The sequence below is a fragment of the Vanacampus margaritifer genome, chromosome 10, assembly GCF_051991255.1.
Source record: "Vanacampus margaritifer isolate UIUO_Vmar chromosome 10, RoL_Vmar_1.0, whole genome shotgun sequence".
In the NCBI taxonomy this organism is placed as follows: Eukaryota; Metazoa; Chordata; class Actinopteri; order Syngnathiformes; family Syngnathidae; genus Vanacampus; species Vanacampus margaritifer.
Window position 1 is genome coordinate 6,224,139 of NC_135441.1, and position 13,823 is coordinate 6,237,961.

The 13,823-nt window shown below is 40.4% G+C and overlaps 1 protein-coding gene across 1 annotated transcript; it reads right to left on the bottom strand.

Annotated features, from left to right (window-relative positions):
* Positions 1-1,200: 1,200 nt before the first annotated feature.
* LOC144059205 (uncharacterized) lies at positions 1,201-5,704 on the bottom strand. Its single transcript, XM_077578140.1, has 4 exons — positions 3,227-5,704; positions 3,099-3,149; positions 2,940-3,011; positions 1,201-2,844 (listed from the first exon to the last, which is right to left on the bottom strand). Exons 1-4 carry the CDS (start codon positions 3,771-3,773, stop codon positions 2,543-2,545), a joined length of 972 nt encoding a protein of 323 aa, XP_077434266.1. The 5' UTR covers positions 3,774-5,704; the 3' UTR covers positions 1,201-2,542.
* Between the last annotated feature and the right edge of the window lie 8,119 nt (positions 5,705-13,823).

The following is a 13,823-nucleotide window of genomic DNA, read 5'->3' on the forward strand; positions in this document are numbered from 1 at the left end:
GCAATATACTGCCTATTTGCACAATTTGTCTGCACTTTTTCATGATTTATTATGTAGTCTAGTTTGGTGTTTTTATACTTTTTAAATGATGCCGATAGCTGCTGGAACAAAATTCCATTATGCTTGCATAAAGACAATAAAGACTCTTGATCTTGACTAAATTGGTTTCAAAATGGCGAATTTCACCAAAAGGTGAGTGATTTTCAAACTTGAAAGATACAGGCGAATCCTCTGAACTATTCAGATACTTTTCATTCTGCTTCAAAGCCGTTTCATTGGAGGCATCAGATTTGTTGAAGTTCAGAATAAAAGTAAATCATTGATGAAGAAAAGGAGGAGAGAGGGGTGCAAGGGAACTTATGAGAAGACAAGTGTTGGACACTATAAAAGGCTGAACTGAATGAATGAGCAGCATGAAGAGAACTGGAACGAAAGAAAGGGAAAGGAGTATGAATAAGAAAAAAATGCAGGCTTTCTTGAACAAAACCTTATAAAATGGCTTAGTAAATGGTATCTGTCTCTTTCCCACAGCATTGTCTGCTGAGAGGTCCTCTTCAATTTAAAAGGGACTGTTGTGTAAAGCACTGAAGACCGCTCCAGTTGGATTGAAAATCTTTGTTTTTTTTCCGCCTTTGAAGCTTTAGTGGACCAGCAAATATATTTATTTAAAGTCTAAATATGTCTACGTCTAAAGAAGCAATAATTGAGTGGGTGTGATAAAAGAGACTCAGGTAAATTTCAACAAAGGCAAGAGAAGGGGGAAAAAGTACTTTTTTTTCCCCTGACAAGCTTTCTCGTGTCCTTAACTCTTTGACTGCCAGACGTTTTTAAAAACGGGATGTCGCCAGTGCCAGCCGATTTAAGCATTTTGACTGATCTTTCAAGGTCCACAGAAAATGTTGTGTTTGGACTATGGAAACACACATACTACCAAATGAAAGATTGGACTCTCATCTTTCAAAGTTTGTTTCTACCTTATTCCGTTCTTCAGCAATCAACAATAGAAAATAGGTTAGTTTCACTGAAATGCTCTGTTTTGAAACAAAAAACGGAGAAAAAGAGCTTTTTGTGAAACGATGTTATTTCATGCACTCTAGTGAATTCTACACTTCTTTTTGTCCATGAATGATGCCACAAACACCTAAATAGTGCTTTACTTCTGTAATACACCACCACCAACAATGAAAAAGTCTCTTTTGATAGCAAAATAACAGTTTATTTACAGAACAGCGTAACAATTTGACAAACTATTTACAAAGGTGTGCATGTGTGACTATTTACAATTGTGTGGAGTTTGAACTACACAATTTTTATTTTTGTGTGGTATGCAGTGTAACACTCCCCTGGGTGCAAGGGGACGCAGCAGGATTTGCACCACAGGTTTGTTTCACTGCGAATGCCCTTTCGCGTGCAGACCCTACACTTTCTTGCTGACTTTTTTTTTCTTGGAGTAGCAGGAATGTGTTGCAGCGTGTGTTTGGCCATGTTGCCATCAAGTCGGCTTTCAGGATCATTATGCGGTGACCTGGTGTTTTGTCTGGCTTCCTCATGTTCTTCCATCCCAACTTCCTCCTGGTCTTGTGGCAACAGCCACCCTCTCACCACCTGCTGGATGAACTCCAAAAAGTGTTGACACTTCCCAGGATTTTTTGCTTTGTGCAATATGTATGCATTGAACATGCATATCTGGAACAGATATGCAACAAACTTTTTGTGCCATTTCAAAGTTTTCTGCGTGAATTGGTGGTATGAGTTGTTTTGATCCATCTTGTCCACTCCATTCATCGTGGAATTGTAGTCCAGAACACACATGGGTTTTTGGAAAGGCACTTTTTTTTTTGTGCCTTCCGCCACACCTCCACTGTTCGCATTTCATCTTTATGAAAAGTTGTCACCATCCTCAACAAACGTTTGTCCTGCCATGCCACAATCAAAACATTCGTGTTGTGCCTTACCAGTTTCCCCCCCACCCCAAGGCCAGTGTTGGTTAGGCACGTGATCTCACTGGGTTCACCCCTGGTTTTCCTCAGCGTTCCACAAACATTGGTACGTGCTGCCAGGAGACGTTCACACAAAGCAATGGAATTATAAAAATTGTCCATAAATAGTGTATACCCATTTCCTGGCAGACGATCTAGTAAGTGGAACACTGTATCAGGGAGAGAACAACTAATACCGACATAGGGTTGCATATTGAAACAATACTCGGTTTGGGAGTCACACAAAATGTACGACTTGATCCCATATTTGATCGGCTTTTGGGGGTTGTATACCTTGAATGAAAGACGTCCCTGGAAACTCATCATTCCCTCATCAATACATACATTCCTCCCCGGTTGAAACAGTTCCTTGAACTTGCTGACAACGTGATTGAACACAGGACGAATTTTAAATAGTTTGTCGTCTGAACTGTGTGTCTCGTTGTTGTTGAAGTGTAGGAAACTCCAGATGAGCTGGAAGCGGTTTCGAGGCATCGCGCGACTGAAAAATGGTGTCGTCTCTATTTCGTCCTGAGTCCAATACATTTCTATACTGGGCTTGTTTATATACCCAGTAAGAAATTGAAGTGCAAAAAAGTTTTCATTTTGGACACAGACACTGGCTTCCAAGCACGACTCCTGCACTGTGGCAGACTTTCAGCCCGTTTTTGCATAGACTGACGTGCATATAAGTTTGTCTGATCAGCAATGTGCTGCAGAAGTTCGTCTGTGATGAAGAGCTGCAGGAAGTCAACTGGCCGGGTCGAATTCAGCTCTGCTGCGGCACCTCTCGGTCCTGGCTCCGCAGTAAAGAGGAATGTGTTTGGCTGCCAGCCTGCTTCATGCCAGCCAGAATTTTTGGGATCTGCAAATATACATTTCAATATCATATAATATTCATTTTAGATCAGTGTGATGCAATATATATATATATATATATATATAAATATATATGTTTACCTTTTTTCTGGGATCCACTGGTTGATGGACCTTTATTTTGCTCACTCTGAGGAGCGTCACTCTGAGCTGCAGCTGAAAGAAATATATACAATTACAATAATATCGGAAGACCGTTTTGTTTTGTTGTTGCGATGTATTGAAAACACTTTTTTTTTATACCTCTCTTTGTCATCTTTTCAGTGGGACGTCGCTGTGAGCACGATCCACGATCTATGAATTGCACATTCACGTTACACGAGGTGCTAGCAGCGTGCCGGAAAAGTGTCTCATAGCAAATTTGTGCTTACCTTCGCAGTCTTCTGCGGATGAAATACTGTCCGAATCACTTTCTCTGTGGTCAGATTGTACCCACTCCTCCGAAGAATATCCATCGGACTCAGGGTACTCTTCGTCGTCGTCTGATTCAACGTCCTCATGTGGAGAAGTGCTCGGTCGTGCACGACGTTTTCCGGCGCTAGCACCGCTAGCCTCTGAGGCCTTAAAACGTGGTCGAAGCTGCCGCCGCGTCAACGCTGCAACTTCGGCATCAACCTCGTTGTCACCATCATCATCACCTTCGTCTGATTTAACGTCCTCGCGTGCAGAAGTGCTCGGTCGTGCACCACGTTTTCCGGCGCTAGCACCGCTAGCCTCTGAGGCCTTAGGGCGTGATCGAAGCTGCCGCCGCGTCAACGCTGCGGCTTCGGCATCAACCTCGTTGTCACCATCATCATCACCGTCGTCATAAACGTGCAATTTAGCACTGGTTGATGCTTCTCCTTTTTGAAAAAAACGATCAAGCATGAGCTGCTTCTTACCACCGGTCGCCATTTTTCCTTTCTCTTCCATTCTCATCTCCTCCTCGACGCTCTAGCTCCGTCTTGCCTTTTATACTACTGACGCGCACCCGATCTTGTCAAAAGAGAGTCATCGCTGCCCTCTAGGGAACAAAAATAGTCATTAGGCTCACTAGACCTGCTGAAACTTTCACCACAGCTGGGCAAGGCTTTACTCCACCCGTTTCAAAAAAAAAAAAATTAAAAATGGGTGGACGTCTTTTAACGTCTTTGGCGCTCCTCCGTAGGTTTTTGCAGAACGTCATTTAACGTCTTTGGCAGTAAAAGAGTTAACCGAAGCCTGTGAGTCTACAAACAGTCTTTTACAGAGCTGTTACTTTTGCAAGAAAAATATGATGGGTGAACACAGAATACTGTACATAGCACAATGAATAAATATGTGTCAGCACATACACTAAAGGTAAATATTGTTGGTCTTTTCAATGTCAAGTCCGAAAACTGTACATCATTTTGTACTACTTTTTGTCGGTCCATCATATAAAATCTCACCATAACACTCAGAAGTTTGTGATTGTAACATCACAAAATGTGAATAAGTGCAAGGGGTATAACCATTTTTTCAAGGCAGTGTATATGCGCATTAAAGGAATATAAGAGTTTGTGTGAATGGGGGTGAAATACAGGATGTGTGATGCAAGTGGGGGTTGCAGGAATGGAATGTTTCAGAACAAAGGATGCTAATTGCAAGGGGAGATGCAGAGCCGCGATAAGCTCAAAGTATGTTGTAAATCACATTTGTTTTACACCGGGGGGGAAAAGTACAAAACAGGAGAAGCCATCCAGTGACGCTGCGGATGAAGATCGGCCAATGAAAAGCAAGCTAAAGTTAAACTGCAGAAAACACGTAGCCAATAGAATAATGTCAGGATGCCTTTGTTTCTGTGTCATTTAAATACTGTGTAGTATAACTATTCACTGGGGCAACTCGGATGAGACTACGTCGGCTGCTTGAGACAGAGACGTATAGAATTGTATTGATAGGGACCCGGGACCCCAGCTGTTTTGTATTAGATTTGAGTGTTAGGAATAAATCCACTCGTGTGTGAAAATGCCGGCTTCCTGATACCTTTCTATTGCAGAACGAGCACGCTATTGTTGGATGGGTTTTAGTTTGGTAAGGTCACAAATTGGAGTCAGATTATTAACTTGAGTTTATATTAATATAGAAATAAATTCCAACAGCATTCATACATAAGGTTGAATGCTCATACAATAACTGATTGAGAAATTGGCAGTAGTCAAATTCAAATGACTTGCGTAGCTAAGAGGATGTGGAAAAGAACAAAAAAACTCAATGAGCTGAAAAAGCCCTTGTAATAAACAACACTCAGTGATGGGAACGTCCCACAATTGGTATCCAGGGACCCATTTAAAGAATGTCCTGAAAACAGTCAGCATGTGTCTTTTCTGAGTTAATCTTCAGGATCGGTAATGAATTTAGAGTGTATGATGTTTTTTTCTAACTTCTCACATTACTGGTCATGTCATGTAAGGGGCATGTCAGTTTTTCAATAAATACAGCCATTCTGTTGACCTAAAATAAAAACAGTTTAAAAAATATATATATAATAATGTGTGCCTTATCTTTTGTTGTTCATGAAAAGCATGGCCCAAAAATACGAGTGTCCTTTTGCACTGTAATGTCAATAATGTAAAAAAAAAAAAGATATGGGCTTAAGGTTTCGTACTTGGAGCATGAGTTGAGCTCATGTAGAGAGAGCAAAAATACACAAGATAATCATTACTCTATCCATATTAGATTTGAATTATGACACATCTTTGTCTTATGTCCATCAAATGAGACTTATTTAATAATTTAATTCATTTTATAATAGTATGATTGTAATTTGATCTGAGAGTAATTCTCAGATCAAGAGCCAGTGTTTTCCAACCTGTGGAGTCAAGGCACTTATTTTGTATATGAAAAACCTTACTGTAAACAAGCAAACAAAAATAAAAAAGTTTGCATACTGAAATAATGATCTTAACTCTGTTTAGTCACAAATGTACTTAGTGTGAAATCTGGGCTTGTATAGTTAACACAAAGCCGATTAACAGTGTTTGCAGGGAACCATGCCTTAGTCTGTTGTATGAATGGCAACAGACGGGTGCACACAGTTTTTACCTTTTGCCAACCAATTGAAGAGCAGTTATTTGTTATGCCTGCCACTATATTCTACTGGCATAAATTGAATAATAATAATAATTCAAATTATAACAAAATAACATTAATAGTAATTATCTGTGAATAATATACACTTTCACTTTTAACTCCAAGGCATAATTGATTTTTCAAAAACTGCATACCGAACTGAACCGAAAACCATGAGCACAAAACCAAACAGAACTGTGTATTTCGTGAACGTTCCACCCCGAATTATAAATATATATATATATATATATATATATATATATTAGGGCTGGAACGGTTCGCAAAATCCACGGTTTGGTTCGGTTTTTAGTTTTGTGTTTTAGGTTTTCAGTTCAGTTTGCAGTTTAAGAAAAATCAATCATGTCTTGGAGTTAGAAGTAAAAGTGTATATTATTCTCAGCTAATTACTATTATTATTATTATTGTTGTTGTTGTATTAACCTTTAATTAATTATTATTATTCTATTTATGCTTGTGGCATATAGTGGCAGGCATAACAAATAACTGCTTTTCAATTGGATGGCAAAAGGTAAAACCAACCTGTGTGTACCCGTCTGTTGCCATTCATACAACAGACGAAGGCATGGTTCCCTGCAAATACTGTTTCTCGGCTTTGTGTTTGTATAAGGTGTGTGTATCAGTCTGTTGCCATTCATAAAACAGTACTACTCGCTGAACAGCTGGACATCATGCCAACGTGCGTCATCTCCCTAGGTCGGCGCGACCACAGGGAGCAGCAAGCTCTTCTGGAGTGGCAGCCAATGGGCCGTCTGCTCTGTTCAGACCCTGGAATTAGATGATATGAGATTTTGTTTCATCGTTGGGGCGATGACGCAAAAAGTGGGGGCAGAATGTGGCAAGGTAATTGATTCCACTTGCACTGAGTCATGTGATCCCCTATTGGTTTGTCAGGCTGAGTGTTTACTATAAAAGTTGGTAGGTCAGCATCTTGCGTACTGTGACTCTTTGGCTTAGAGACCTGTCTACTTCCGGGTCTCGCCATCCTCTGCGTTTGTCATCGTGCGTGCCTCAGGTAAGCTAGCGAGAGCAGTTTTATTTTGCCTTGTCGTTTGTGCTATACATTTGTTGTTTGTTTGTAGATTATGCATGTCTGGTTTCCCAGAGCTCTCCTCCTTGCCCTGCCTCATGGTGTGCAGTGAGATTGCCTGCTCGATACGTTGCCTTCTCCTGCGAGTGCTGCCGGTAGGTGGCTTTCATTATAGTTGTGGAAGGATGATGCTAACAGCTAATCTTATGACCGGGATAGGCAAGCTGTGGGAAAGAAGGACATCGCCGTTAGACCACGGCTGCTTTGCTTCGCTTGACTTCTGCTGTGCTGTGTAACGTGCGGAACTTGTGCTGAACCCGCGCTGAACCTCTGGTGCCGTTGTTGGACGGCCGCACCATCTGTCTATGGGAACGATATATATATATATATATATATATATATAAACGAGTATTGTCCGTCACACTCAATTTTTGTTTGTTTTTTTCCCACTGGGGAATGTGTGCGTGCTTTGATGGATTAACCCTGTGTTTCCTCAAACCAACCAGAGACAGTTTAAGAAGGAAAAACTCTTCCCTACAGCAAGGGACTTAATTTCATTTTTACAACCCACAGGAAACACATACCTTAGCGCCTAGCGTTCAGCAAGCAGACTAGTGATATGACTGATTATCAGTCGCCAGTCTATCTACAGGAATCAGCTATGTATTTTTTGTTTGTTTGTTTTTTAAACAACGGTCCTCATAATTATGGTACCACAGTGCCCTCCAGCAGTCACTGTCGGTTTTATCCTCAATAATCCTGCCACTCGTAATTAATCTAAAGTCTACATAATTTGGGGCATAAACGGATCCTGTGTACTTGACTAACATCAAGTGACTTCTGTTGTTTATCTTTGTACACAAGTTGCATGTCTACCTTAAATGAATGTTTAACTTCTGCAGCCATCTAAGTTTAGCTTATTAGGAAGCTTAGCGGATTCAATAACTCCCTCTCTCTTGCCCACGCTCTCTCTGGCCCCATGAACTGCTCCTGACTAACACAGAGATGTGGTCGGCGAACACCACGTGGGTTTTTTCTTGAGCTCCGGACTTGCAACCGCACCGTGCGCTCCAAAGCGCGCATCATGCAAGGACTCGCAACCACACCGCATGCCCCAAAGCGCGCGTGTCCGTTCCTGCCGAGAGCTGATCAACCTATTGTCCGCTCTCTGAATCACGCAGCGTCCCGCCGACCCGGTTCCACGGCGGCTGTTACGCACCAAGCCGCTGTGCGCCAGCGACACACGGACTTTTATTCCAGCCGTGCGCCAGTGACACACCACATCACTCAAAGCAACTGAAGTGGGCTTCATCCGCCTCGGACTTTGCTGCGGCTTCTCAGCTGCGCAAGCACTTCACCACCAAACGGGACTTGTGCCATCCGAGGACCTGCTGCGGCCTCTCAGCCGTGCGCCGTTTGCCATCAGCCGGAGGCTCCAACGGAGATTTCTTCAACTGAGGATCGACGCTCGCCGAGTCCCTCTCTCTTCCGTGCACCTGAACTAGTCCATAAGTGCGCCTTCATTGCAATCTGACAATACCACTGGTGCAACCCTTTGATCCAACTATAAAAGGATTGACAGGTCAAAACGCTTCCATTTCATTTCCCCATCCAACTTTTTTCATTACTTTTTTATCTTAGTTCGTTAGGTTGCATTTATTTTTATCTTTTATTCGCATTTTAATTCTGCTTCATTAATAGGTTAGGCTGTGACTGATATGTGTGTGTGTTTACTAAATACATTTTGTTGTCTAGAGATTCCATTTCTGCCGAATCATTTGTGTTTTCTGAGTGGATTAGTAATTCTCTTATTAATGCAAAGAACTCCATAATTAACTATCATAGCAACTTCAGATTATGAATACTTTATAATAGGATTTTCATCGTTTATTTTGCTCCTACAAACAAGCAAACTCAACGTGGTGCCACCAGAGTTTGCTGTGGAAATTACAACTCCCCTCGGTACCGTCTAAATTTCTCGTTCGCCATTACGGCAACCCAAATAATCGCTACATACGGGTAGTCTATTTACGAACATCCGAGTTACGAACATTCAGATACGAACAAAGGCTGACTGAAGTTAATGTGCAAGTTAATATTTAAGTGCGCGTCACATCATACATTATGGTACAGTATTGTACTGTAGTACCCCTCTCCGCCACAACCGTGCCATTTGCACATTTCAACTACCTCTTGAAGAGGAATATAAGAATTTTGTCCTCTTTGCGTGTTCCAAAAATGAAGATAGATTTAATGCAAGAAAAATACACCTTTGCAAAAATGATTTAATAAAAAACAGAGAATCTCTGGACAAATAACTGCCTCTAATTCATCACTTAAACATCGTGGGATTCAGAGCGTCAAATGTAGTTCTTCAGCGTGCACAACGGTTTCTTATAGTTAAAAAGACCTCCCTCTTTCATTTGTAGACAAAACATACTCTCTGGTACTTTTCCGTGAGCAATGGCGAAAACAGAGTCAGATGTGGGTGTTCAAAACAGATTCTGTTCTCAAGGACCAAATGTGTTTTCGCACAAAGCGCTGAGAAGGAACTTTTTTAGACTAAATAGTATGACCCAGTTTAGGTCAGATTATACCGAAATCAACACCATCTGCTCTGCACAGGACACAAAACATTTAGACAAGGTTAATATAAAGAATTAAAATGTTAATAATGTGTAACAATGGTTAATAAAATAAAATGAAGTATTAAAAATGTTATAATATCTATCATTCTCTGTCCGCCAATGAACGGCTCAGCCCGGAGCCATGGCCAGTGGCCGACCACGGCACACGCACTCTTCATGCACTCAATATTGGCGCCACACTGTGTACATTTCAGAGGCTCTCTTGAAAAGCAGCCCTCAGTTGTCTTCTTTATCGGCATAGTAGCAAAACATACAATATCTCTTCCGCTTTGAAATCAAATCAATCTGACTCGGCGGTTGCCATTTTGACTCGTCATACGCACAATTCATGTGCACTTCAGGGACAATTGGAAAACATAGTTTCCTAAGAACGTTACACCCAATACGTAATGCTTACTCACTTAATGCACTTAAGCCTCACATAAACTCAACTCAATAACTCCTCCACCATCTATATACAGTTAAGCATATTTATTTTGTTTTTATTGCATTGTACTGTGTAAAATTTTTATATACTGTGACGAAAAGTGGTTCAGATAATGGATGGATGATTTAATTTAATGTATGTCTTTTTAAATTGAATTACATTTTTTAATTTAACGTATATATAAGGTATATAATTTAATTTGTTAAATGTTTAATTTTTGTACGTATTTTTAGTATTGTATTTCAAAAATAATACTTTGATCAAATTTAATTTTGAAACAAAATTTTATGTGATTGGATTTACAAACAAATTACATTTACTTACAAACAACCTCTCGGAACCCATTGTGTTCGTAAATTGAAGACTACCTGTATATATATATTTATGAATGATTGCTTTGGTTTGGATGTCTTTGTAATATTTGTTCTCTCAGACTGTGTCCTTTGTGTTGCAACTGCCTGACGTAATCAGCAGCCTATGAGAGTCATCCGCAATCTATAAAGGGAACAGCGGAGGACACATTCTGTTTGTCGGACAGTCTTCACATGCTTGAGCATAAGACCAGTCACTTAATTGATTAGGATGCAGTTGATTACATACAGTACACACAAAGTGGCTGACAAAATAGAGCAAAAATGACCTTCTAACCCCATTAGCCTTGCTTTTCATTCAATACTTTCAACTTCTGGGAATAAGGGGTTTACTGGTTATTGTCCGTGGGCTACTGTAGAGCTGCACCTGGAGCAGAGTATTAACTAAAGTCTCTGTAAATTGTTTTGGGAATATTAAAAGGTCTGGTTGGAGCAGGTCTTTGGAGAATAATATATTCAAGAGGGCATGATTGTGCAGAAAGAAGTGACTATAACAAGAAAAGAGAAGCAAAAAGCACGAGCTATCCTTTTTTCTCCCCTGACGACCATCTTATATTCCCCTTAAAAAAGAGAATGGACCACATCTCATCTCATTCTGTGTCTGTCGACATCTGCCTTAGACATGGGTGAATGTGGTTATTACTCCAGACTTTATGGCTTATTTTTGGTTACTCGCCCAAACTGCTAGGTCAGTAGTTTTATGAGAATACACAGGGGACTACCCAATTAAACTGTGCAAATAGGTAACATCTAAATAACTAACTGACATGACCTAATGGCCTAAATATGCTCTTACTGAACATACTGCGGCACCCAAACTAACCTGATGTTGTTGTATGTGTGATCTTCTTCTACCACACGTTCTGCAAAATAGCTGAACAACATAAACTTGTGATTGTTGCCGGTGACCTTGAGGTCAGAACACAAGATGTTCAAGTTTATATTGTCTTGAATGCAGTGGCGTGCGGTCAGGATAGGCAAGGTAGGCACTGCCTACCCCAGGCTGAAATGAATGTTGAAACCGTTTGGCCTGCAGGCAAAAATGATGCAACAATTATCCTCCTGAAGGCACACCGCTACTGTGCTTTTCCCAACCCTGTCCGCGTAACGATGTGTGTTCGCGCATGTGTAGTCAGTTTCCCAGTAGAAAAGTCCTTTACGCAAATAGGCAGATTGCTAAGCAGCCTTTTTACGTCGCTGTATTATTCCTATGCAACTGTACGTTCGCCTAGTGCATTTGTGAATTCAAAACACACTTGGTGCACAGCAAACCGGTAAGATGACTCTGGAGAAAATACAACTATTTTCACGCCTTTCTTTTGAGGGAAAACGCTATCTTTTGAAGGATGGGAGACCAACGCCTTAGCTACCGGATCTTCTGCAAAGTAAGGGACAAAGAATTATTCGTATACTTTTCACAAAGAAGGGTGCAAAAGGAAATATTGGCTTTGTGGATGTGCTTTGATTAACTGGCTGTTTCACTTTACATGGTGTTTGGCATTGCTATTGCTAGCTTGATTTTTTGAGGAATTAGGCTGTTTTACAGGGGGATATTCAATTTGTTACATTATTTCCGGGCGTCTGGGCAGGTTTGAAATGGTCTGTTTTTCGTTGTGCGGCAAATGGGAGGCAGAGTGCACTGCAACATTTACTGTGGCGCACTGGCTGGTGGCCCAGAACTTTAGCTGAAGTGGCAATGTTGAGCTGCCGCAGCGGAGGCGATTTTGCGAGATTGCGGAGCAAAAAATTTAAGACTTCAAAATAGAGTAATACTTTTTTGTATATTTTCTACCCATACAGAGGAGGCATATGTTAAAATAGTTTGAATGTATGGCTTCTTGTATCTGAGTATTGAAGGCATTATTTGATTACTTTATTAAGTGTAATCTTTGCGTGTTCAAAATAATTGAATTGAGATCTCATGAAGTAGTTTTCCTTGCAAGGATTTATTAAGAGCTCTTAAGAAACAAAATAAAGCTTACATTTAAAAGCAATGTCCAGCCCCAAGTGTGTACCAAAATGACAGCACCCACTCTCTTTATACATGAAAAAGGTTTCTCTCCGCCTCTCAGACTGGACAAAGAGATAGTGATTATAATAAGCCGACGTGATATACCGATATGTTTCCTCCAGCTCCCCACCAGCCCGGAAAAAGGATGTAGACAGGCCTTGACCTTGGACAACTTTCAAAACATACACATTCTTATCTCACCAGCTGGAAAAGGGAGTGAAAAAAGTCCAATTTCACACAAACATTATCAGTGTTATTCATTGCAATACACAGTTATATGGCACCTATATAGTTATAAGTAAATTCAAAAACAGTAAAAATCTAAATTGAAAATGTTAAATGTCTTCATTCCCTTAGTTGAACAAATATAAATTCATAACCAGACATTTAATCCCTTACAAACAGTCTAGAGAAAAATTCCAGCGGGATCTTCATCGGATGTCGCAACAGCGGTCATAGCTTTAGAAGTTACAGATTCTATCATCATATAAGACGACTTGTTTTGTACATCTTGTTTTTCTATGGCGGTGGTAATAAGCCATTGGCACAACGATCTTAAACAAAGTACACAGCAGCATCCACAAGCTGAAAATACAGACACAGAAAATAGAATTGATGAAACCAAATTTTTATATCTACCAAAAGCATTCATCCAGGTATCCCAAATTGACGTATCAATACCGGAATGCTCTTTCATTTTTCTATTAAGTGTTCGGAGTCCCTCAATTGCAATGGTTAAACTTCCATCCGGTGTAGTATTATTAGGAATAAAAGTACAACATTGTTCTCCGAACATTGAACACACCACCACATGTCCGCTCTGGATTGAGGCTGAAATTTATTACCCACATCTGTTGCTGAAATGCAGTGAGTGGTGTGATTCAGTTTCCCCAATTGTTTCCCAGTACCTAACATTTTAATACATAAAAAATCACCATCCGCCACTTCATTAGAAAATATTGGTTTAGTTATTTGCCAATCAACCAGTGGATACACTCTATCCCATAGCGAGCATTTATCATTGGGGACAGTTTTATTCATCAGTTCCATTACACATTTATCCTCTATTTTAGCAGGAATTACCCCTCAATAAAGGTCTTGGGCCCATACATACGACACAATTTTCTCCCGAAGCATGTGCTGCCTCATTTGTTAACAGTAGCCAATTATTACTGCCACCAGACTCCAATGTGTATTTAGTCATTTTTGGTTGTTCTGATTTACTCATAGTTTTATCAATGCAAATTAAAATTGAAAAATAGGGATCAGTACCAGAGAACCATGCCCACAGCATTAGGTCATAACAAAAGGTATTATTTTATGGTTACATTAGATGGCCGGATATTACCTTCAGGAAGAACAAAAGTTAATTCGAGTTGACCTCCCATTCT